Raw genomic sequence first — 22617 nt, 5'->3', positions numbered from 1 at the left:
TGCTCTGTGTGGTTGCAAGTTCCAACCTCCACAACCCTTTCCCGATAGAAGTAACTTCACTCCTGAGACCTGGTTCTAAATTTAAAGCTATGTCCCCTAACGCAAGACTTCATTTGCAGTACAGATAGTTTATAAAACCTATCTTCTCCCTTATATTGTGAAAACTCAAAGGAAAAACAACTTCAAGCTCCCAAATTCTTTGTTTGTGTAATTTCTGTTCATATTAAATTATGCTCCCTTGAAGTCTAATATATCCTTCCTAAGGTGTGGCACACAGCCGCAGTTAATGGTATTCCGGGCTCATTCAGACCAGAGCTTTGTATAGGTGCAGGATTACAACTAATCCCTTGTATTCCAATCCTCTAAATTCAAGCATCAACATTTTGTTAGCCTTTGTGATTATATATCTGTCAATGATGTTTTAACCATCTGTGAATTTGGAGATCTAACTCTCTTTCAATCTCCACAATTTTTAGCATTTCCACCATTTGGAAAGCACTCTGTATACCGTCTTTTTTCTTGCTTGAAAGAATTGACCTACAATGAATTCCATTTGCTGTGATTTTGCCCAAACACTTAATCTATGAACATTGCTTTGTGATTATATCTGTCTACTTCCTTTGCAGTCTGTGTTTGTGTCTTTGGTAAACTTGAATATGCAGCTTTCAATCTCCTTATCTAATTCATTTATTAATACAGTGAATAGTTGAGGCTAAAACACTAATCCTTGTGAGAATCCACAACTCACACCCTGCACATTGTCCTTTCCTTATGCCATTCAGACAGTTTCCTAGGCAGGCAAATAATATGCTCTCAATTTCTTGAGCTGTAACTTAAGCTAATAGTTTCTTATGAGGAACTATATTAAATATTTTTCTATGTCTAAATAAGGAACATTTACACCATTTTGGTCACTTCTCTTACAAAAAAAATGATCAGGCCAATTGACTTAGCCGATACAAATTTCTGCTAGTTCTGTCTGATCAACTGAACATTTTCAAGCAGTTCAGTCAATCTAACAATTCCAGTAATTTCCTTAACTGATCTCTAATCGCTTGGCAACCCATTCTTTCACAAATACAAAATTGGCACATGCAATTTTCCAATCTGAAAGAACACTTATGCAGTCTGTGTACTTTTAGAAAATTGTAACAGGGCATCTGCAATGTTGTCACCTACATCTGATCCAGGGAACCTGTTACAGTTAAGTTCCGTTATTTTAATTACTCTTTTGCTTATGCTAATTTTGATGCATCCCTGTCCCTGGTACGATATTAGAGCATAGAAGTTGAATTGCATTGTGCCCATATTTTAGCTGCTAACCACTCAAAATTCAATTTTATTCAGAGTAGATTGCACTAGCAATCATTTCTCGGTGGAGTTATGCCAGTCACTTCCATCTGCTACACTTCTGTGTGCTGAACCTTTTTCCTATGCTGTGTGCATGCTTAATGATATATAGCACCCACTTCTGCCTGAAGTGACATAATTGGAGATCAAACTCCAAACTATGATCAATGTGGAATTGTCATTATAGAACCAGGAGCAAATCATTCTAGCTTCTTGTTTTTCTTATCATTTAAATGTATATTCCGCTGACACTGGGAGACATGACTCAGTGGTTTTATAAATGACTGTGAGCTGCAATGGCACCTTCCAAAGGTGCTTTCTTATTCTACATGTTCCTCAGTGGTGACACAATTGGCTGCACTCTCCTTGGAGACGTCTTTATGGTCATGGCTGGCCAGTTAGGATGGGTCAGGAACCTTGGGACAGGAGACAAAGATATCCCATCACTTAAGTGCTCACTCACAGAGAGTCTTCAGAGACAGCACATCTAACCTGGAACTCTGATGAACAATTTGTTCCTGGGTTCGGATTTTCTAAAGCTGTCATCGCTATGTTTGTGCCACTCAGCAGGAAGACCTGCAGCCATGCTTGCACGTTTCTACTGCCTTCTCTTTCAAGGTCAAGGCCATATTGACTCAGTTTCCCTATCACAAGATCTTTCCAATTAACCGCAGCAGATGTCTGCCATGTCTCCCAATCTGCTGCTCACCCACACACAGTATTTGCAAAGGAATTACGGCAGTCCCTAGATTATATAAGGGTTCCATTCCTGAGAACTGTCCATAAGCCAATTTCTCCATAACTTAGAAACATCTGGTTTCTATAGCTACCCATGTTATATCGCTCTACATACATTTGCTATAATTCTTTCATTTCATCAAATATTCACCCTTACACTACCTGTAATTAAACTAATGGAATATATACTGTCTCCAGCCATTAATGAACACCATGAAACATTATTATTATTGTTATTTTGAAAAATGCTTTAAATCTGTATGGGAGAACTTGCATAAAGTCTGTATGGGAGAATTTGCGTAAATAATTTTCTTATTGTAAATGCTTTGTTTTTTGGGAAGCACACGACTCCATCCTCAGTAAGTCTGTGTTGTCGGTCATTTTCAGTGGCCACCAGTGTCTGGAGGAATAAGGTCTACTCCGTAATGCCTTGACAGCTCACACCAGTACTCTCTCCAACCTTGGCAGTTGAGTGCAGAAACTATGAGAGCCATTCAAGTACCAAGATCATAGTGAAAAATCACATAAAGAAAGATGTAGAGACTTCACTATCAGTTACTGCATGCTACTGAACCTTGCAAACCAAAGACTGATTTCAGATGAAGAAAACCCAGGGAACCCAGAGCCTCAGGGCCATGAGGCTGAATCTGGAGAGCGAGAGAAGCAGAAGGCAACTGACAGGAGATGCCCCTGCCCACCATTCACAGCCTCAGCAGAGGAAAGATGTACTGTCAGCATGGGCTATAAAGGAATATAGCTGTAATAGAAAATGTCTCTCCTAATGAGCCATAGTCTCCAGTGCAAGCTAAATGATTATCTCTAACCTCCAACCATTACTGACAGTACTGTGGTAATCGAGAGGGGGAGCTTGGATGTTACATAAAAGTCCCTTGTCCTACTTTGCAGCTCTGCGCTGATTATATCACGTGAATGAATGGATTCCTGATCCAATTACTTCCATGACCGTCTTCAATATCTCCGTATTTCTTGATAATTGGGATCTCACTTAAAGAGCACCTGCATGAAATACAGGTGTTCTTTCTGGTGAGGATCTCCACTCTGCAGTTGTAAACAGTGGTCTGCAGATCACCCTGAAGTATCGTGATGACATGAAATTTCTTTCAGCACAGCTCCATTGTGAGGGATTCTCCCTCCTGGAGGAGGCAACTATGCCTGGCTCGTTTTATGATGGGCCTGGTGGGTTTCCAGATTCTCCTGACAAACTGAACTTCCCTGCTGCATTTTGTTGCATGTGCCTTTGCATGAGTGTGAGAACTGTGTCCTTTCCTGCAGCCTGTGCCTCCTCCATGGCAACCATAATGTAATTTTTCTGCTGTGTGGCTGCCATGCAGAGCCTGAATTTAAAGGCTGATGTCCTTCTCTGATTGACGTGCAGTAAGGTATCACAAGCTGCACTAAATTGTTTGAGGTCCCATTGGGAATCGCGCAAGTCCTGTGTTAGTGGGAGTAAACCATTCTAACTGCTTCACTCTGAACTTGGCCAATTTTGTGATTTTTTTTGCAGGGCAACTAATTTGGTGTTAAAAGTAAATGAAGCAATGTTTTAGCACATTGAAATTAGGTGTTATTGGATTATTGGCATAGTTTTCTTGGAATGACGTAATATAAATAAGGGCAACCAGAATATTCAGCAGAACCAAACCATGTTAATTAAAAGATTATTGTGATTGCATTCACTAGCTCTGTTCCCTCAAGCTGACCAAAGAACCAAGTGGACTTGTTATAAACTGGTATTTTGTAATGCACACTTGTATTTTCTACATGAAGATTGGATTCCTGTTTTTCCTTCTTTGGGAAGCAGACAGATTAAGAAGGGTTAAAGATCCAAGGGCACTAAGTAAATACCCTTATTTTCCCAGCAAATTTTGGACTTCACTAGAATTTTGGCAAGGTTAATGTAAAAGCCAAAGAAGCTGTAAATAACCTATCATGTTCTGGTGAGGGAGAGGTATGATGTGAGTTGCAAATCAGCAGATTGTGCCATTCAACTGTAGTAGCAGATCTTCAATTACCAAGCATTGAGTTTCAAACATTGCCACAATTATATTGTTAACATAAATCAAACCTGCTGCAGAAAGCTAGGGTTGGCAGTTAACAGTATAGGGCCCTTTTAAGACTAGATTTATGGTCATGCAATGTCCCTCAACTTTTCCAGCCTGGAACAGGAGCAATTTATACTTGAGTTTCATTCTTGCAGATTATAAATTAAAATGTAGTTAGTTTTTAAAAAGGATTTAGCTTTTGTTTGTTTCCTCACTGAATCCAATCTTTCTTTCCCTCTTTATTTCTCCTGATCTGCTATGACTAATTTATGCCATTTCATTCTGCATATGTTTCTTTCACTATTAATATGTCTGATTGGTTGAGAAGAAAGATTTTGGACCCTGTCCTTCACACAGGCACCAAAGGTATGGTCAACCTTGTTGCACCATTATCAACTCACCCTACAATAACTTGTAGAACAAAATTTTCTTGGGATGAAGGACAAAGAAGAAACCTTTAAATGTGATTGACATTTAAATGTCCCAGTCCACTTGCTCTGGTTGAGTATTGTGCAGCCTTATTCTGTCATTTTGCTGTTAAGTCTTCCCAGATTGCACAATGGTCATGGAAATTTTCAGTGCTCTGCTTAAATAAATGCCTGTATACTATGCAAAACCTAGTGTGTACATGAGTTCTGAAATCCATTGTATTTTTTGATTAACTTTTTCCTTTATCTTTTGATGTCGAGGTCACATATGTACCTGACAAGAATGAATTAATAAATCTTTCCTTGTCCAGGTATATGAAAGTTAGTGGTCTAGAAAATTGTCTTTGGTTGCTTGTATTGAATGTGCATTCATTGACATTAAAGGAATCAAATTTTGAAAGTGGAGTCTGACACACAGCTGTACAAGTAACTGGGGAGATATTTCTACTTCATTGAATTTTCCCAAGCTAAATTGCAGCCAAATCTGATCCAGTGTCAGCTTTTCAATGGTCACTGGATAATGACAAAAGAGCAGACATTCAGGCTTGTTTTCCTCTCTCCCTCACAAGGCATGTTGTTGCCAATTGTACACAGATCAGGAATTAAATCTGTGACTCTGATTCTTAGCACTAACTGAGGTGCTAAGCAGCTGAAAAAGATGCACTACTTTATCATTTTGTGACTATAACTATTCGATGGGAGCCAAATTGGTCTCCATACATATATAAGGACTTGGAGGTCCCTTGAGTTTCCAAAATGGTGTAGGCGGTCTGTCAACCAGTTGCTTCAAGAAATGGATGGGCTAGTTGCTTTTCCTTTGCCATTGAGCATTAGTGGGAGAATCAAGAAAGCACACAGAGCAGTGATGGAGAAGTATAGAGACACTCATCTGGGGCCCATCTTCTCAAAGGCTGTTGAGAAATTTGCCTAGTCAAACTTAAATCATAACCATGCTTGAGATTGCAATGCTTCACAAAAGACTTCTGTCAATGAAATTCATCACCTGGTACAAGATGCACTGCACTAACTTAGCAAGGCTTACGCCAGTGTACTGTACATCCCAAACCCACCACCTCTACCAAGGGTTGTGGGCACTTGGAGTTGTCTTTTGTTATACACCATCCTGACTTGGAAATTGCCATTTCTTAATTGTTGTTGGCTTAAAGTGTTGAAATCCCTATTTAATTGGGTTATAAGAGTATTTTCACCACACATTCACATGAGTAATCAGAACGAGCAACAAATGCTGGCACATTCCATGAACTAACAACATCTGGGGGGGGAAAAAAGACTACAGACATTTGAAGGTTCACATCATAGATTCCAAGGATATAGGGGAATACGCAGCCTTCAAGGAATAAGGCCACTGGCAAACTTCGGAAAAGGCAAACTTGGGAACATTGATTATATTGATAAGAGATTACAACACAAATTTGAAGGAAGTGATGGCACACAACACAAACTCTAGGAATATCAGGGTGCAGACCCGAAGCACAGAACAGTGCATGTCAAAGTGCTTTAAAGCACACAAAATGTTTAAATTTAATAATTTCAGTGACAATTCCCTGGAAGTGATATACATCAGAGCTGCTTTCATCTCCAAAAAGTTCCTAAAGTTACTCCTGAAAACAAAACCTGATCTTTCATTTATTTCCCACCCCCTTCCAGATCATCATCAATAGAACGTTGGATACTGTTCATGTCCTAATTACAGACATTTGTTTTTGCCAGAGTCCATTGGTGTCAGTTTTTGCTAATATGAACTGTAGAATGCGATCCCAAAACACAAATCAAAATTCTGCAGTTCAATTAAATAGTAGTAAGTACACTTTGATACCAGAAATTTAGTGACAGACCTTTATTTTGAGTGGCTTTTAAGTTGTTTGTCATTGTGAGTTGTCAGCTATTTGACGGATTTCTGTGAATCTGTTAGCTGCTTTAACTTTTGGAGGTCAGCATGTGTGCACATGTGCAGTGATTTTCTTTTGAAAAGCTACACAAAGTAATGTGGCTGATCACAGTTCACTGTTATTCATTCAGTTACCCTGACAACAAAACACAGTACACTGACTTCAAGTAAGTTTAGTTTTTATTGATACAATGTCAGAGACATATCTTTCATGCATTCAATGTCATGCAAAATTGAAAATAATAACAAACCCTTTGGCCTCCAGCCATTCAATGCAGTCCAGATGTTCTACAGGACAGAAGGTTTGGAACTCTTAGGTACAGAGGCCAATCAGAATTACATACAAATTGTTTTTGCAGCATCGGTCTAATTTCCAACTTTAAAGAAGTGTCTTTGCAACAGCACAGGCAAATAGCATGATTTTATATATAAAAAAACCAAACATATTTAAAAATCCATAGCACAATTTAAAATTCTAGGTGTTCAGTGATACTTTCAGTATACTAATTCATCATTCAGCACTCTAAAAATAATACTCAAATTAATCACCCATGGTAGAACGCAGTATCATCCTAATTAATGCCACATGCTCATAAAGTAGTTATTATCGCAGATGTATGAAAGCAACGGCATCAGTAGCACCCTTTTCCAACCCCCATGCCATAACATCCAGACTGAACAACATTCCTATAGCCAGAAATTGGCACACATTTTTAGCAAAAAAAACCCAAAATTAAATGACCTTTAGGCAGTTTACATCCTGTTCACACATTTGTTCATCTTCTGTTACAAGTATAAGCTGAATCTGTTAAGGTCTTTGCTGCAAAATGTGCACGAATTAAATGTTCTGTATGTGGAAGAAGTAGATCGGATGCACCAAGAGATCCAATTTACCACTTTTGGCTTTTTTACAAACAACGCAAGGTAAATTGGATAACTAAATTACAAATCTATCATATTTTTAAAAATGGATCTTTTCATAATATGCTGAATTTTGTATTTTCCCAATGATAAGTTCAAGAATGGCCCCAGGGAAGTGATTGTCCAACATCATGAAAGAAAATATTAGATTTGTTAATCTGCATTTATTATAATTACAATAAGGTAAAATATTTGAATAGACAAATCCTGTTAGGAGCTTATTCTAATCTTAATCTTGTTATTGGATGTATAAATTTCAAATTGTTACATTATATTTAAAGACAAGAGTTAAATCATTAGTTCATTGCAGAAAACATTATATAGTTATTTCTTTTCCATTTTTACATATCACAGCAGCATGTGCAGATATAAAACATGAACGTTATTTCACAAAATCAGACATTATTGATGAGAAAACCAAACCTAATGTGGGCACTGCCTTGACATGATTGACTTCTGTCCATTTTCCTCAGGCCTGTGCTGAGAATACTAGTTTATTTCTGAGGTGTAACAATTTAATTTGCTGGTTAGAAGGTATAAATAAGACAATGTCATTTTTAATGGATTTCCTCTATTGATTAGCACACTCTCTAAAATTGGTCTTGCCGTGAGGTGACTACAGTACAAAGAGTCTCTGAGTAATTTTCAACAGAGTATCAACATTACTTTTAAGATATATTTGGTTTTATATTTCTTAAAAAGTTGCCATTCTTCCAGTGAAGGTAACATTACACCTTGTTTCCAGCATTCTTCTGTTTTGTCTCATTTGTATGTATTTTATCATGTAAAAGCATCATCAAACTAATAAAAGAAACAAAGTACATTTGAGGGTTGTGTTATTTAAGAGTGCTCAACCTCTGCCGTCCAGAATCAATATAAATTTCATACTGCTGTTTATGTGGAAGTCTCAAATCTCAATACACCAAAAAATATAAACCACCTAAAGGACCTGTTAAATTGGAAGCTTCTGCTCAACATTATTGCAGTTTACGTAGTAACAGAAGAAATAGGAGAGGGCCAACTGGCCCCTTATGCCTGTACCACCATTCAATAAGATCTTGGCTGACCTCTTACCTCAGTGCACTCTTGGAGCACAGTGCACTCAGTGCACTTTTACCTCACTTTCCTGCACTAAGCTTTCAGCATTTGGCTCATTTAATATCTATTGAGCTGGCACCTCATCTTGACAGATGTACAGATATTCAAAGAAAGAAGTTGATTGGTCTTCTGTCAGTTTCTTTCCCCCACTTCATTCAAGTCTTTCAGCAAGAGTTATCACCATTGAAGATGCAGCTAAGTACTTGCCTATCAATTCAACTGTGCTAGCAAACCACATTGTCTCAGGAGCAACAAACAATCTGCTGGAGGAACTCAGCGGGTTGAGCAGCATCTGTGGGAGGAAAGGAATTGTCGACATTTTGGGTCAGAACCCTGCATCAGGACAGAACCCCGCATCTTTCCTCCCACAGATGCTGCTCGATCTGCTGAGTTCCTCCAGCAGATTGTTTGTTGCTCTAGATTCCAGCATCTGCAGTCTCCTGTGTGTCCACATTATCCCAGGAGTGCCCAACAACTGGTACCCCAAGACAACATGGTCCAAGTTCCCCTACAATGTTCCAAAAGGCACATTGCTTGTGAATGACATAATCATATGTCACAACACAGAAATCACATCGGGGCACAATGGTGGCTCATTCCGAGAAATCCCTGCTTGAATTTCCAGAAAGTCATGAAACAACCCGGAAATAATTGCTTTTCACTTTAGAAAAGAAGTGATTACTCATTGCATAACTCTGATGGAAAGAGCTTCTTTAAATTGAATTCTAGGTTTATACTTTCCCCTTTTGTTTGTGCAGAGAGTCAATGCAGCCAGCTTGGTTATTTCTTAGTTTGAAAGACAGCTATCTTTGAATGAACAAAAAATTGTTGTCTGAACTACCAGATTCCAGGTAAGCTGGGTTTTAGAAATAAGCAGTCTCAAAAAAAATCCAAAATAATACTTTTAATTTGCTAAGCATCTAAGGCACAAGACAGAAATGATGCAGAATTGCTGTTGGACTGGCTGGGATCTACATTATCAGATCCACACCATTCAGATATCCAAATGAAATTTACACCAGACCCTTCAGTCTGGCAAAAAATGGTCTCGCCAAAAGCTACAACTCCATCTTAAACATGTTCCACCTGGTTAGGATAAGATTTGTCCATTCACTCCCTGTCTGTCTAATGTGGACTTACAAGTTCATGACCAATGAAGGAGCTTTTATCTGTGTATCTGAGACCAACTTCTATTACTGATTTTGTTGGCCATTTCAATGATACTAATTGTATTTCTTAAAAAAAACTTATTTTCTCTTTCAAGTGTAATATTTACATGAAATCCAAGAACCGAACATCTGTAAATTAGTAGGCAAACAAGCTGTGAAGCATTACCAATATTTTTGAAGATAAGTTGTAAAAAAACTAAAGAAGAAGCAAGATGTTAAGATGAAAAATCCTGTGGCAGTTAGTGAGTCAAATTAATGAGTAATTCTATATTGACAGATTTGCTACAAGGTGAAAGGGTTGCCAGAAAAATGAACAGATACCACAGCACAACTGACCAGAAACGAGGTCACCCCAGCACACCAAACTGGCAAAAACTTTTGGGAATAGATCTGTTAAAGGTGCTGAGTCAGGATTAAGCCAGTTTATGTTCCATGAATACATGTCCAGTGGGGTCAGTCACCTGTCTGAACTTTATTGTTTTCAGAACAGGATTTGGATTCCCAGCGTTGTTAGATAATATGCCACCTGCAAATATTGACCAGTGTCACCTAATTTTGCATTTAACAAATTCTTTTAGTTTACTGCAACACTTCTGTGTGGGAGGCAAAGGGATTTAAATTGTAACCCAGTTGCTAAATGAAATCATGTCCTTTGGGTGCAGATCATGCAGTTTCAAAAGTTCTCCATATGGAATGCATGCACACACAAGAAGGCTGCTATGAATTTTTCAGTGACTTTGTTTCAAATGTGTACACTCAAGTTCTGCATACTGTACCGGCCACCCACATAGAGACAGGCCTTAAATGGAATGCAGAGGGTTACTTAAAAAGGCCAGCCTTACCTAGTCCATGGCTAAAGACTCCAAGGCATTGATCTTCTGTTAGGCTTTAGCACTGGAGAATTTTCCTTGGTTTACTCCCACCTTGTATCCAAGGGTGCTTCCAAGCACATCCCCCTCCAACCCCCCCTCACCCCAACCTACCCACAACTCCTGGCCCTTTGTTATCATTTGGGCCCATGAACATGTCCTTGACTATCCCCCCACCAACTGATCATTTGTTCAACTTCTAGCACCCCCATATTGTGCGTCCAATCCCCCATCGCTAGTTGTTCACGGCTTTGAACACATCTACCTCACGAATTTCTGATCCTTCTACTTTCCAAACGTGTGCCTGGCCCATGACATCCTGATCCCCGATACCTTTTCCCTCAATGTCCGATCTCCTAATATTATTTTCCTCAATATTCCAAAAAACCTTCCAGTTGCTGCTAACTCTGCCCTCGTCAAACACCACCGCCCCCATCCATTCTGAAATGCCCCTCCCTCCCCCACCCCCCTTCAAAATGATCTGCGGCCTGTCTGATCTCATCTGCTAGCACCTTTTTGTGCACTCTTGCATGCAAGGACTATCACACATGATATTGTGGGCCCTTTGCATGATTTAATGTTGTTGCTGGAAGTCATTAATAGAACTGACACGGCATCTCCATTGAGTTTCTTGGAACATTGTGTATAGTCCTGGACACTATGCTATACAATAGAGAGTGTGCAGAAGAGATTCACCAGGATGTTGCCTGGAATATAGGGCTGTATTTTTGAGGAGAAACTTCTCAGGCTGTGTTTATTCACACTGGAACATAGGAGCCTGGAGGATGACTTTATACAGGTTTATAAAATTACGAGGGTCATAGTGAGAGTCTTTTTCCCAGGGCATGGTAGTCTAGAACTAGGGGGCACAGGTTTAATGTGAGAGAGGAAAAATTCAAAGATCTGAGGGGTAAGTTTTTCACACGGAGGGTGGTGGTTATTTGGAATGAGCTGCCAGAGGTCGTGGTAGCGGCAGTCACAATTACAACATTGAATAGGTGTTCCATTGAGTACTTGGATAAGAAAGGAGTAGATGGCTAAGGGCCTAATGCAGGCAAATGGGATTATCATGGATAGGCACCACAGGCAGCACGGATGAGGTGGATTGAAAAGGCTCATTTCTGTGCTGTATGATTCTATGATATGTTCGGCTGAATGCACTTTTCAAGTCATTGAGGAGTTTCTAGATCCACATTCTCACTGAAGACAACAATTGCTTGACCAGGTTGCCTGAGGCACCATTAGTTTATTTCCCAAAGCAGAGGAGGCATTGATAGCATTCAGGTGGCATGCTTCAGCCTTTCTACAGAGTCAGTAGATGATTTTGCATCATGCAGTGAGTGTTATTATGTTAGATGAATGGTGCCAAGGGTACCAGTTGTAATTTACATGTGATTGTGTGTGGTTTGGTCATGGAACTGACTCTAAATATAGTCACTTTGGCCTGTGACCACTTGGGCCATCTGCTGGGTAGTCTTACCATCTCCTTTCAGATCTAAGTCAAGTGGGCCAGATAATCAATACTGACCTTTGCTGTCACTTCCTGCATTTCCTATTGGGCATGCTAGCTATGCAGGGGAAAAAGGAAGAGAGTTTGGCAGTGGGGGTGGAAGGGTTGTTGCAGGGTCTCTTAGAAACTCATCTCAGACAGCATCCCTACACTACCTCATACCAATGAACAATTTTGGTTGTTTGGCCAAACACTGCACTTCTTGTCTCTTATTAATAATTGCAAGGTACCTTTTTTGCTTCTATAGATTTAGATCCTCTGTCCAGGATGGCAATAATATTTTGTTACACTATATACAATAATCTAAGAGGCAATGTTCCTTTAAATGTTAGCTGGAGCCTTTAAGAGTTGCTGATGCATGCAGTTTTCCTTTTTGGCAGCTCCTTCATGCCAGGCCCAATATGGGTTGGGAACTTGCAATTAATACTTCATTATGATCAACCCTGGAAAATTGCAGGTGTTTTCCCAGTGCAAGGCACTAAGCATTATGTAAATCATATCAATTAGTGTCAGCTTCTACAAACATATTTACTGAGCTGTGCCATCTTCCTGCAAGATTGCTACCCAAACTTAATGATTGTGTTACTGCAAGTTAACTTTCAGATCATGTACAAATTCCAAGTCCTAGCATGCTGTGTTTTCTAACAACATTGCTCACAGGCAACTAAACCTTAAAGATATCATTCCTAATAGTTAAAACATGGAATAAAAAAACCACCAAAAGTAAAGCTTCAGATCAAACATGACAACTGTAAATCAAATGTAACACCATCATACAAACATTTTTATCTCTTTATGAATTAATGCTACTTCCCAGCATTTTAAAACTCAACACTTATAAGCACTATGGTGCCTAAAGGACTTTTACAATAAGCCATCTACGCAATATCTCACATGGTATAATCAGTTTGATTTTTGTGTGTAATACCTGCAATATTATTATCCCTCATCAACATCTCCACATTTTTCAGGAAAGTCTATTTTGTCAAACAATCAGAATCTCATCTAATATTATCAGCTTCAGCTCAATAGTAAGACTCAAACAGGATTGGATTATGAATAACGGAGGTGGGAAGGGGTGATGCAGGGTGGGGTGGGGGGGGGGTAGGTGGTTAAAAGTACATGGGTCTCCCCACAACACCCCTGAAAGGAGATGGTAAGATTATATCACTGGCAATCAAGCAGATGGCCCGAGTAGCCACAGGCCAAAGTCAGGTCTGTAAGTCCATGCAGTCTGCCAGGTTCATGGCCAAACCACAGGTGGTCAGAAGCCATAACTAGTGGCAGTGTTAGGACCACAGATCGAGGCATCCTTAAACTGCTATTATCAGTACACAAATGCCTCGCTCTGTACCAAGGACTGCCTAGAACAAGTTGTACATTCACCAGTTTCAGCATTATCATGGCTATGGCAGTGGGATAATTGTTAAATTGCCAGACTAGTATTCCAGAGATCTGGACTAACAATCCAGGGACCTGAGTTCCAATCTCACCATAGCAACAGTGGAATTCAAATTCAGTTACATTTGGGAAAACTGTTGGTCTAGGTAATGATGACCACAAATCTACTGATTGTTGTAAAAACCCATCCAGTTTATTAATGTCCTTCAGGAGAGGAAAACTACCATCCTTACCTAGTCTGGCCTATATGTAACTCCAGACCCTTCCAATGTGGTTACATGTATTGAATAAACTCTATAATCTACAGCTCACAGCAGACAGCTGGGCTCAAAGAGAAGGTGGCTCAGAGAACAGGCCCCTGCATTTTCCAACTTGTGCTATTTATCTTTAAGCAACTACAGCAAGAGAAACTTTTATCACAAACCAGATAACAATAACTTGTCAGTTCAGGTAACTTTTAAACACAATGTTTAAGCAGCTGTAATTTTCTTTCCTACTGTATTTGTAGGGCGAATAAATATTGGAAGCTTAAAATTTGAACGTATCACAAACCTGGATGCTGAGAATTCAATAGCAGCTACCTTGAACTGAGATATTTTAGTCACACTTCTAAATATATAAAATAATTAACAAACCCATAATATTTAAAGTTACATGCAAAATTCAAAGTTCCAGTCGCTTCATATTAAAATACTGCACTATCTGGATTATGAACATATCAACTTGTGAGATACAGCTTTGAAAGTGGAGTGGTTTATGTTTTCAATACTGGGAAGAACACAGAGGGAAAAATTGGGAGGAAGATCTGCACACTTCTGATTGAATCTTACATCATTCTCTGCTATTTTTTTATCCATCTTGTGTTCTCCCCAGGCAATGCATCAACAAAAATTTACCCACATGCTGCTTGATCACAAGAGATGAACCTATCACACATGAGGGATAATAACGGAAACACACTTCCCTTTCCCCATTTATATTTCTTATGAGGATGATTGTTAGAAGGAAAGAGAGTTGGTTTCATTTTCTGGTTATTCTGTCTTTCTATCTGATGAGATTAATACAAACCCAATTTCCCACAGAATCATGTTACCTCTTTCCCAGTCACATGAATCAAAGATGAATGGTAAAATTCAGTGCTTATAGTAAATGTTTGATAGGGAATAGATAAATTGTTCAGATTAAAATATATGACACTATAGTACCCAGTGGTAGTTTGTTTAGATTGTTAATTTAGTTTGTGCCCTTTTGGTATTGTAACCATTTAAAGTTCAAATCCTGTCAGTCATTCTCTTACTTTAAGAGAGCCTCTGAAAGATTTGCCTTGCTCCCAAAACAACAAAAGATCTCCTGCCTAGTTGGCTCTGACTGGAATCACCGCTGCAGAATTTTTGAATTGGAAATATTTCAGTTTTGAGCTCGTTTTGTATAGTTGTTGACCATTGCCAGAACAATTTCAAATTCAAAAATACAGTTGTTCTGCTTCAATGTCGATTGCCAGAGGTGAAGACAGTAAATGCTTGACGTTGAGCTCACTGTACTTAAAAGCATTCTAATTAAGGAAGAGCAGGGTGTTCTCCCAGTCCTCTGATCTGAATTCCTTTCATAGTTGACTCTATCAGAAACAAATGATCTGGTCATTCATTTATTTTTGTGTGGACCTCACTCTGAACTGGTGGATTTTCATCCATTATAGTGACTGCACTATGAAAGTAAAGCATTTGTAGGGCACCAAAGGTTTGGTTCTAGGGTGTGCCACTGAGAAATTCCGTAGGGCATGAGAGCAAAAATGTACATCACTGAACAGGCCTTTAATGGTGAAGCGGGTGAAAGAATTAAAAGTCACGCAGGATGGTGAAGGGTGGGGTTCCTGGGCTCTAGAGGTCTACGGATGGGAGAAACTGTCAACGATCAACACAGACAAATTAAAGATATGAATACAAGGTACAATATTTGCAGTACAATTACAAGTTGTCCAATTTGTGGACAACCTATATTTGTACTCACTTTTTGACATGTATAAAGTCCCAACCCTTAACAGGAAGTGAAATCAAAATATGAACACCAAGGCAAAGGAGGAGTCAGAAGGGCAAACGAGGTTTTGGTCAAAGAAATGGGTTCTACGGAAGGTCACACATGAACAGGCAGGTATGAAGAGTGGAGGAGTGGGATGCTTGAGGGAATTCCCAAGGAGAACCCCAGGCAGCTGAAGACATGAGCACCAATGGTAGGTGAACAGATGAGGGTTACAAAAAAGTTAGAGGAGTTAAAAGCTTGGCTGATCTGGAGGGGGATGATGATAAAGAAGACAATAGATAGAGTTGTCTAAGCCTTGAAAGGATTAATATGACAAATCAGGCACAGTATTAATATCGTAGTTAATTTTGTATCCATTACATTTTCTGCACATGCATGTTGACTACTGCTATACAGTAAGATGGATCTTAAAATGCCTATTCTTTACAATTTCCTTTGCAGTATGCTTTAATTGAGTTTTATTCATGTTTCTCCTGAAGCTAGGTGACACCACCTTTATGTTCCACTGCACCATTTGTTTAATTTTTAGATCTGATGTCTTCTAATCCCCACACTACCGATCATTCTTCACAGTGCCTCCTGAAGGTCTCCACTTGCTCACCCTCTTTGTTCCACTCTTCCTCCTCACCATTTCGCATCCCGACTCACCCATTTATTCTCTATAGCTGCCTACCACATTCTTGAGCTTCAGGCTTGTGCCATCAGCGCTTGTCTCAACATCTGGTCCCCGGTGCTCATGCCCCAGTTTGGAATCTGACAGGGTTATCAACATGCACCCATTTACTCCATGGGTCTTGCACCAGTCCTCACCAACAGCATCATGTAAGTGGTCCTAACGCATTCTGTGCTGGGTAATCTGACTGCAGTATTGGGTAACGGGGTCTTTCATACCTTGTGATGGCCTAGTCAGCCCTGGGCTGTGATCTCCAGGGGGCCTCAATTTGTAGGATCTAATGCAAAGATTTCCTTAGACTGTCTGTTAAAGGGAAGCATTTGTAAATCGATTTGGGAGAGTCAGCGACAATAAAATTCATCTCCCCTCAGGGTCCTTTAATTCACATAGTTCCTTACCCCCTGTGTAATGCACTCTTTGTTTTACTGTGAATGAGCAGCGATGGATGGAGGTCAGTGAGAACTGTGTGCTGTGTACAATGATGACATCATCACACGGGTGAAACATGATGGGGAAATGACACCTGTGGCAGGGTGAATCACAATTAGGAGTGCCATTTCCCCAAAGGGGAGACAGCTGCCAGAATACAAAAAGCCACGCAAAAGTACCTCTAATGTATAATTCAAGCATATAAATACCTGCCTTACAGTGCTGTGAAAATTCACCAGTTACATTAAAAATAAGCCTATCTTTCTATCCATCCTTGCATGGCATGGGAGCCCGACCATTATCTTCAAGGTCAATAAAAATCAAGGTAGTGTCTTCTTTTCAGCACACGTGTCTCACAGCTGCATTCTTTTACTGAATCACACTGGTGTTTCCTTTCTACTGACTCAAAGATTGCTCGATAGTCTCACCTTGGGTCCTTGCTGATCTCTCAGACTTGTGAATTAAAGCCAATGTATTTTCTTCCATTCCTCTCTTTTCAAACTCTGTGTTTAATAAGCAGAAGAGATACTTCACATGAACAAGCTGCTCAGACCAATTTTACAATAGCTCTTTGGCAGTCACTTGTGATCTTGCCATTCTCTTTGTGGCGAGGAAGCAAATAAACTTAATGTTTCTGTAAACAACAGAAATGGAGATGCAATGGACTGAGTGAACTCGTTCTGTGCATTAATCCTTCTCCGAGTCTGTCGGTGAAAGAAAGAGAGCACTATAGGAGGAGGAGAGGAGACATCTGCTGTGGTGTTTGGGCGTGGGGATCAGGGTTGTCAGCAAGAGGAATACAAGAACCTTAAGTAGAACATTTTCTGTGCTTACATCAGATTTTCACATCTGCAGATTTTGTTTCTTGATTAAAGCAAAAACCTTAGTAGAGGATGGAATGAAGCAAGATATAGAGGGTAGTGGAGACACAGTTACAATGATCTAGGTTTCTATAGAACTAATTACATACAAAGAACCATTTCATATTGCATTATAATGTAATGGACAGTGAATAGAGACGAGAGCAAGTTTGGGGCAGGTGAAGAAAGGTTCAGAGAACTCAGTCTTAAAGTAACATGATCAAAGAGATGTTGGAATAAATGGGGTAGGGGCAAGCCAGCCGGCTTAAGGAGCAGGTCGATTGAGCAGGGCACATGATGTGTGTCTACATCAGAAACCAAGACACTATCTTAATGTTTTACCAGGCAACACCACAAGTGATTAACTAGTTTATGTTTGAATGTAGGATTATTACAGTGTATTACTAACTTACATTAAGAAACTAAAAGGAGATAAAATCTCACTGCTTGATGTTACTCAGGAAATAAAATAATAAAAATATCTTATTACCATAGTTTCTCATAATACTGTATGTGATTAAGTAACACACAAGGGGTGGGCAAACTAATGATATTCCATTTCCATTTAACTGTACCTGATTCCAGTCTACAGAAAGCCAAGGCAGATCCAGACAAAAACCAGCCCAATCAAAGCCACCCTTTTGGGAAGCGTTAAGAGAACCATAAATTGAGAGAACTAGTTAATTGTAAGTCCCTCCAGCCTGTTCAGCTCAAAATAGGCAGATGTGGACAATGTGAACTCTTGGAAAAATGAATTCCTAATAATGTAGGGGTAGGACTTAGGCTGAATTGACAATTATAGGAGAACCCACACTCAGTTCACATTTCTGCTCAAACTTGTTTCCATATCACCATACACAAAACCTACCATGAAGAAAGTACTTTTAATCAGGGTGTCTTGTCCATTAGCTGCAAGTAACTCAACTTAAAAGTAACTTTAAGAATGAACCATAGGCTTGATATTATTGGACAGCAACACCTTCTTGGTAAGTTTAAAATAACAACATTGTTAAATTATAGGTATTAATTGTATCCTCTCATCCAAAACAGCCAGTTTAATCACTGTCTTCCGTCAAAGCCCTGCAAGAGAGTGCAAGTAGCAGAGACTTCCAGTAGTGGTACGTTCACTCTGGGGGCATACCCAGGTTTGTAGGTGGAGCCAGCACATCGTTCTTATAGCCGCACAAAAGACTGAGGAGACTTTGAGTTCAATGTAATTTGCACTTAAACTTGGTTACGCCAATTTTCGGCACAGCTCAGCATTAAAAAAAAATCAGCAGAGCTAACAAAAAAATGCCAGTAAGCTTTACGGAGCATACAGTTTGCTTTGCGACATAGGACCAACCTGCCCAGGCTTGTTTTAAGGCTTTAGGTAACTATTTAAACATAAATATGGAATCAGAGATTGCAGCACTGAAGGAATCGTGTGCGGTCTGCTCCACACTGCAAACAGATAAACCCTACCTCCTCTCTCCACACTGTGCAGGCATGAAATTGTGGACAGCATTGGGAGACCAGCCATGATCATACATACCCACAGAAAGGCTTTTACTCCTTAAACAGTTGTCTTAAAGAAACCTAAACAAGAAAATGCATCTGAAACATTGTTAATGCTCAGCTAAGGCAGTTCAATGAATCCATGTACAAACTCAAACAAGACACAGAAAACCAAAGAGTATCAAATTAAATCCAGGAGCCAGGCAGAGCACTTATATAAAAAAAAGGACAGGACTAGGCCATTGAACACAGTTAGTGCAGATGCAGTCTGAAAGATGGCTGTTTAATGCAGGTGCAGACAATATATCATTCAATTGGAAACCTGCTGGCTTTGAGTAAAAATAGCCATCAAATCAGGATCAGAGGAATAGCATTCATCAAGCTTAACTCTGTAAACTTTCCAGTTATGTGCAATGTGTTTTGTTAGTAGTGAGTATGCCTGACAAAGCACTGTGGATGGTACTGCTCTGACTGTGCATCCCACTCAGCAACTCATTTCTTTCAATCACTCACAATCTTAGGTAAATTTTTTGAAACATCGTTAAAACAAAAAAAATAAAAAGACTTAAAAGGCAGTTGTTGGTTCTGTTGGTTGGAAGAGCTATGCTCTCTCCGCCAGGATCTTTCCTTTGATGGTCCCTGATGTTTAAACATTAATGGCGTGAGCATGCTTCTTGCAGAGTGGCTTGTCCTTTTTGGAATAAAATGGCTGGCCCTCGAGGTTCACATGGCACACCTGAGAAAAAGGCAAATTACAACATTAAAGGATCAAACTTTAACTGCTGTAGTCAATGTACAAACTGGAGTTACAAGTACTTCTTGTCCCACCACCAAGGTACATGTACAACCAATGCCACAGCTCAGGTGGAATACACCTTCCTCCTGTAGACATCATTGCTTGTTCAGGAAGAATGGAGAGGCACCCAGTTCCAGGCCCAAGACCTACCAGGACGTGAGCAAAGGCCCTCAAATTATTTCAATCTTCCTTCTGTACTAATGAGGAAGTTCTTCCACTGTCTCTGTCTGTCACAGTCAGGCTCAGGTGGATTTCACACCATGCTGACTGTGTAAACCTTTTGCATGTATCCTAACCTACCAATCTAATACTAAAGGAATGGACTAATTATCATGAAAAACACATGTAAAACTAACTCCCTCTTCCTCTCAGGAAGCTACGTGGAAACACAGCCCTGTCTGTACGTATGCCTATTGCGTAATGTGCTAAGTGGCAGCAGTAGTGTGTTCGCTCCGCTTCTGGAACTATGGTTCTGTGGAACTGAACCTGGGAATGGCGGGCAGTGCTCAGCATTACCAAATGTGTGATCAGTGCTACTGACTGGGGTGAATTTCCAGTCAACAATGTTTAAACAGATTCCTTTCACTTCTGTATCTGTTGTGAGCTGGAAATGGATCAATTCTGCATTTTGCTCATTGGGAAGGTCAGTAAATGAACATCCTGTTTATTACAAAAACCTGCAGATGTTGGAAGTCTTAATTACAAACAGAAAATGCTGCAGCATGTAAACAAGGTGTTGTAATTACTTTTCAGCATTCTCTGTTTCAAGAGAGTTAGAATCAGAGAGAGATACAGCACATTCACTCTGGGAGCATACCCAGGTTTGTACGCAGAGCCAGCACAACATTCTTATAGCCGCACAAAAGGTGGAGGAGACTTTGCACTCGTGCTAACCACCTACCAACCACTGACACTGATCCTACATTAATCTCATTTATTTTACTCTCCCCACATTCCCATCAACTTCCCCCAGATTCTACCACACTAGGGGCAACTTACAGCCAAATAACCTATGAACCCACACATCTTTGGGATGTGGGACGAAACCAGAGCACCCAGAGAAAGCCCACCCGGTCACAGGGAGAAGGTGCAAACTCCACACAGACAGCACCCACGGTCAGGATCGAACCCGGGTCTCTGGCGCTGTGAGGCAGCGGCTCTACTGGCTGCGCCACGTTGTTTACATGCTTTTCAATAAATGTCTTTGGCTCCAGGAGGTTGTTACTTCATACATACAGCACAGACGAAGCAGGTATCATGCCAGGTATATCCCAGTGCTTCAATGAACTTGTCTCCAGCCTCCACAGGGAAGTCACAGCCGTGGCACTTAGTGCTGAAGAGGGCAATATAATCTAGGAAAAAGGATAAAAGTCTTTCACTTCTGGCTTTATCAGCAAGGATAAAAGAAAATGAAACACAAGGCAAATAAAAATTTTAAATAAAGAACACCAGAAACAAGAAAACAAAAGTATGCCTCAATTAATAGAGGAGGTTTTGCCAAGCTCAATGCAGTACATTGAGCTTGGCAAACACCATAACACGTTCTTGCACCCCTGCCAAGGTCACTTGTAACCCAGAAATAAAACAGCAGTTCTTGCTTAGTTCCTGCTGTGACTTAGTAAGCAACTTCACTGCAGGGCAATGGAGCACTCCCTCAGAGATTTAGCAGATGAAGAGAACCAGAGGTCTCACGTGCTACAGGTAGTTTGCCCAAGTTCCAGTGAACTTTGTGGCTATACTACCTGGTAAAACCTACCCCTTCCATTCAATACCACCCGTCTGACAAATGGACTCCTTAACTCATCAAAACGTGAACTTGTATGGAAAGAGAAATGTACCAAAGGACCTTTAAGAATGCATTAGAGATGAGCTTAAATGTCTCTCCAAGTTTTTGAAGTGAGATGTAACTTTCTGGATTCACACTGTTGTACATACTCACGTACAGAAACATGCAAGGAGCAGGAAGGTGTAGAATTTTGAACTGAAGGGCTGGCTAATCCAGACTTGGGAAATCTGTTAGATAAAAGGGAGGTGAGAAGGGCTCATTCCATGAGTGTATTTATAACACTGGTGGAACAGCAATGAAGACCATGAGACATAGGAGCAGAATAAGGCCATTTGGCCCATCGAGTCCGCTCTGCCATTTGATCATGGCTGATTTATTATTCCTTCTCAATCCCATTCTCCTGCCTTCTCCCCATAACCTTTGACGTCCTTACTAATCAAGAACCTGTCAATCTCTGCTTTAAATATACCCAATGACTTGGCCTCCACAGCTGTCTGTGGCAATGAATTCCACGGATTCACCATCCTCTGGCTAAAGAACTCCTCATCTCTGTTCTAAAGGGACGTCCTTTTATTCTGAGGCTGTGCCCTCTGGTCCTAGACTCTCCCACGACTGGAAAAATCCTCTCCACATCCTCTCTATCCAGGCCTTTCAATATTCCGCAGGTTTCAATGAGATCCCCCCTCATCCTTCTAAACTCTAGTGAATACAGGTCCAAACCCATCAAATACTTAACCCTTTCAGCCCCGGGATCATTTTCGTAAACCTCCTCTGGACCCTCTCCAACACCAGCACATCCTTCCTTAGATATGGGGCCCAAAACTGCTCACAATTCCCCAAAGGTGGTCTAACACCTTATAAAGCCTCAGCTTTACATCCTTGCTTTTATATTCCAGTCCTCTCGAAACGAATGCTAACATTTCATTTGCCTTCCATACTACCAACTCAACCTGCAAGTTCACCTTTAGGGGAATCCTGCACTCGGACTCCCAAGTCCCTTTGCACCTCCAATTTCTGAATTCTCTCCTCATTTAATAAAATTTTCTACCAAAGTGCATGACGCTGTATTCCATCGTCACTTCT

At 40.2% G+C, this 22617-nt stretch overlaps 1 protein-coding gene across 1 annotated transcript in view; it reads right to left on the bottom strand.

Annotated features, from left to right (window-relative positions):
• Positions 1 to 19580: 19580 nt before the first annotated feature.
• The window catches only part of ldb3a (LIM domain binding 3a), a 143677-nt gene continuing 140640 nt past the window's right edge, over positions 19581 to 22617 (bottom strand). Inside the window, exons 23-24 of the mRNA XM_052041333.1 lie at positions 20985 to 21100; positions 19581 to 19688 (exon numbers count right to left, since the gene is read on the bottom strand). Coding sequence (XP_051897293.1) covers positions 19599 to 19688; positions 20985 to 21100 — 206 coding nt within the window. The 3' untranslated portion in view covers positions 19581 to 19598. The remainder of the gene's footprint in view (positions 19689 to 20984; positions 21101 to 22617) is intronic.

Source organism: Pristis pectinata, chromosome 30, assembly GCF_009764475.1.
Source record: "Pristis pectinata isolate sPriPec2 chromosome 30, sPriPec2.1.pri, whole genome shotgun sequence".
Lineage (NCBI taxonomy): Eukaryota > Metazoa > Chordata > Chondrichthyes > Rhinopristiformes > Pristidae > Pristis > Pristis pectinata.
The sequence above is the reverse complement of the archived record's forward strand: the minus strand, read 5'-3'. Positions and strand labels throughout refer to the sequence as shown.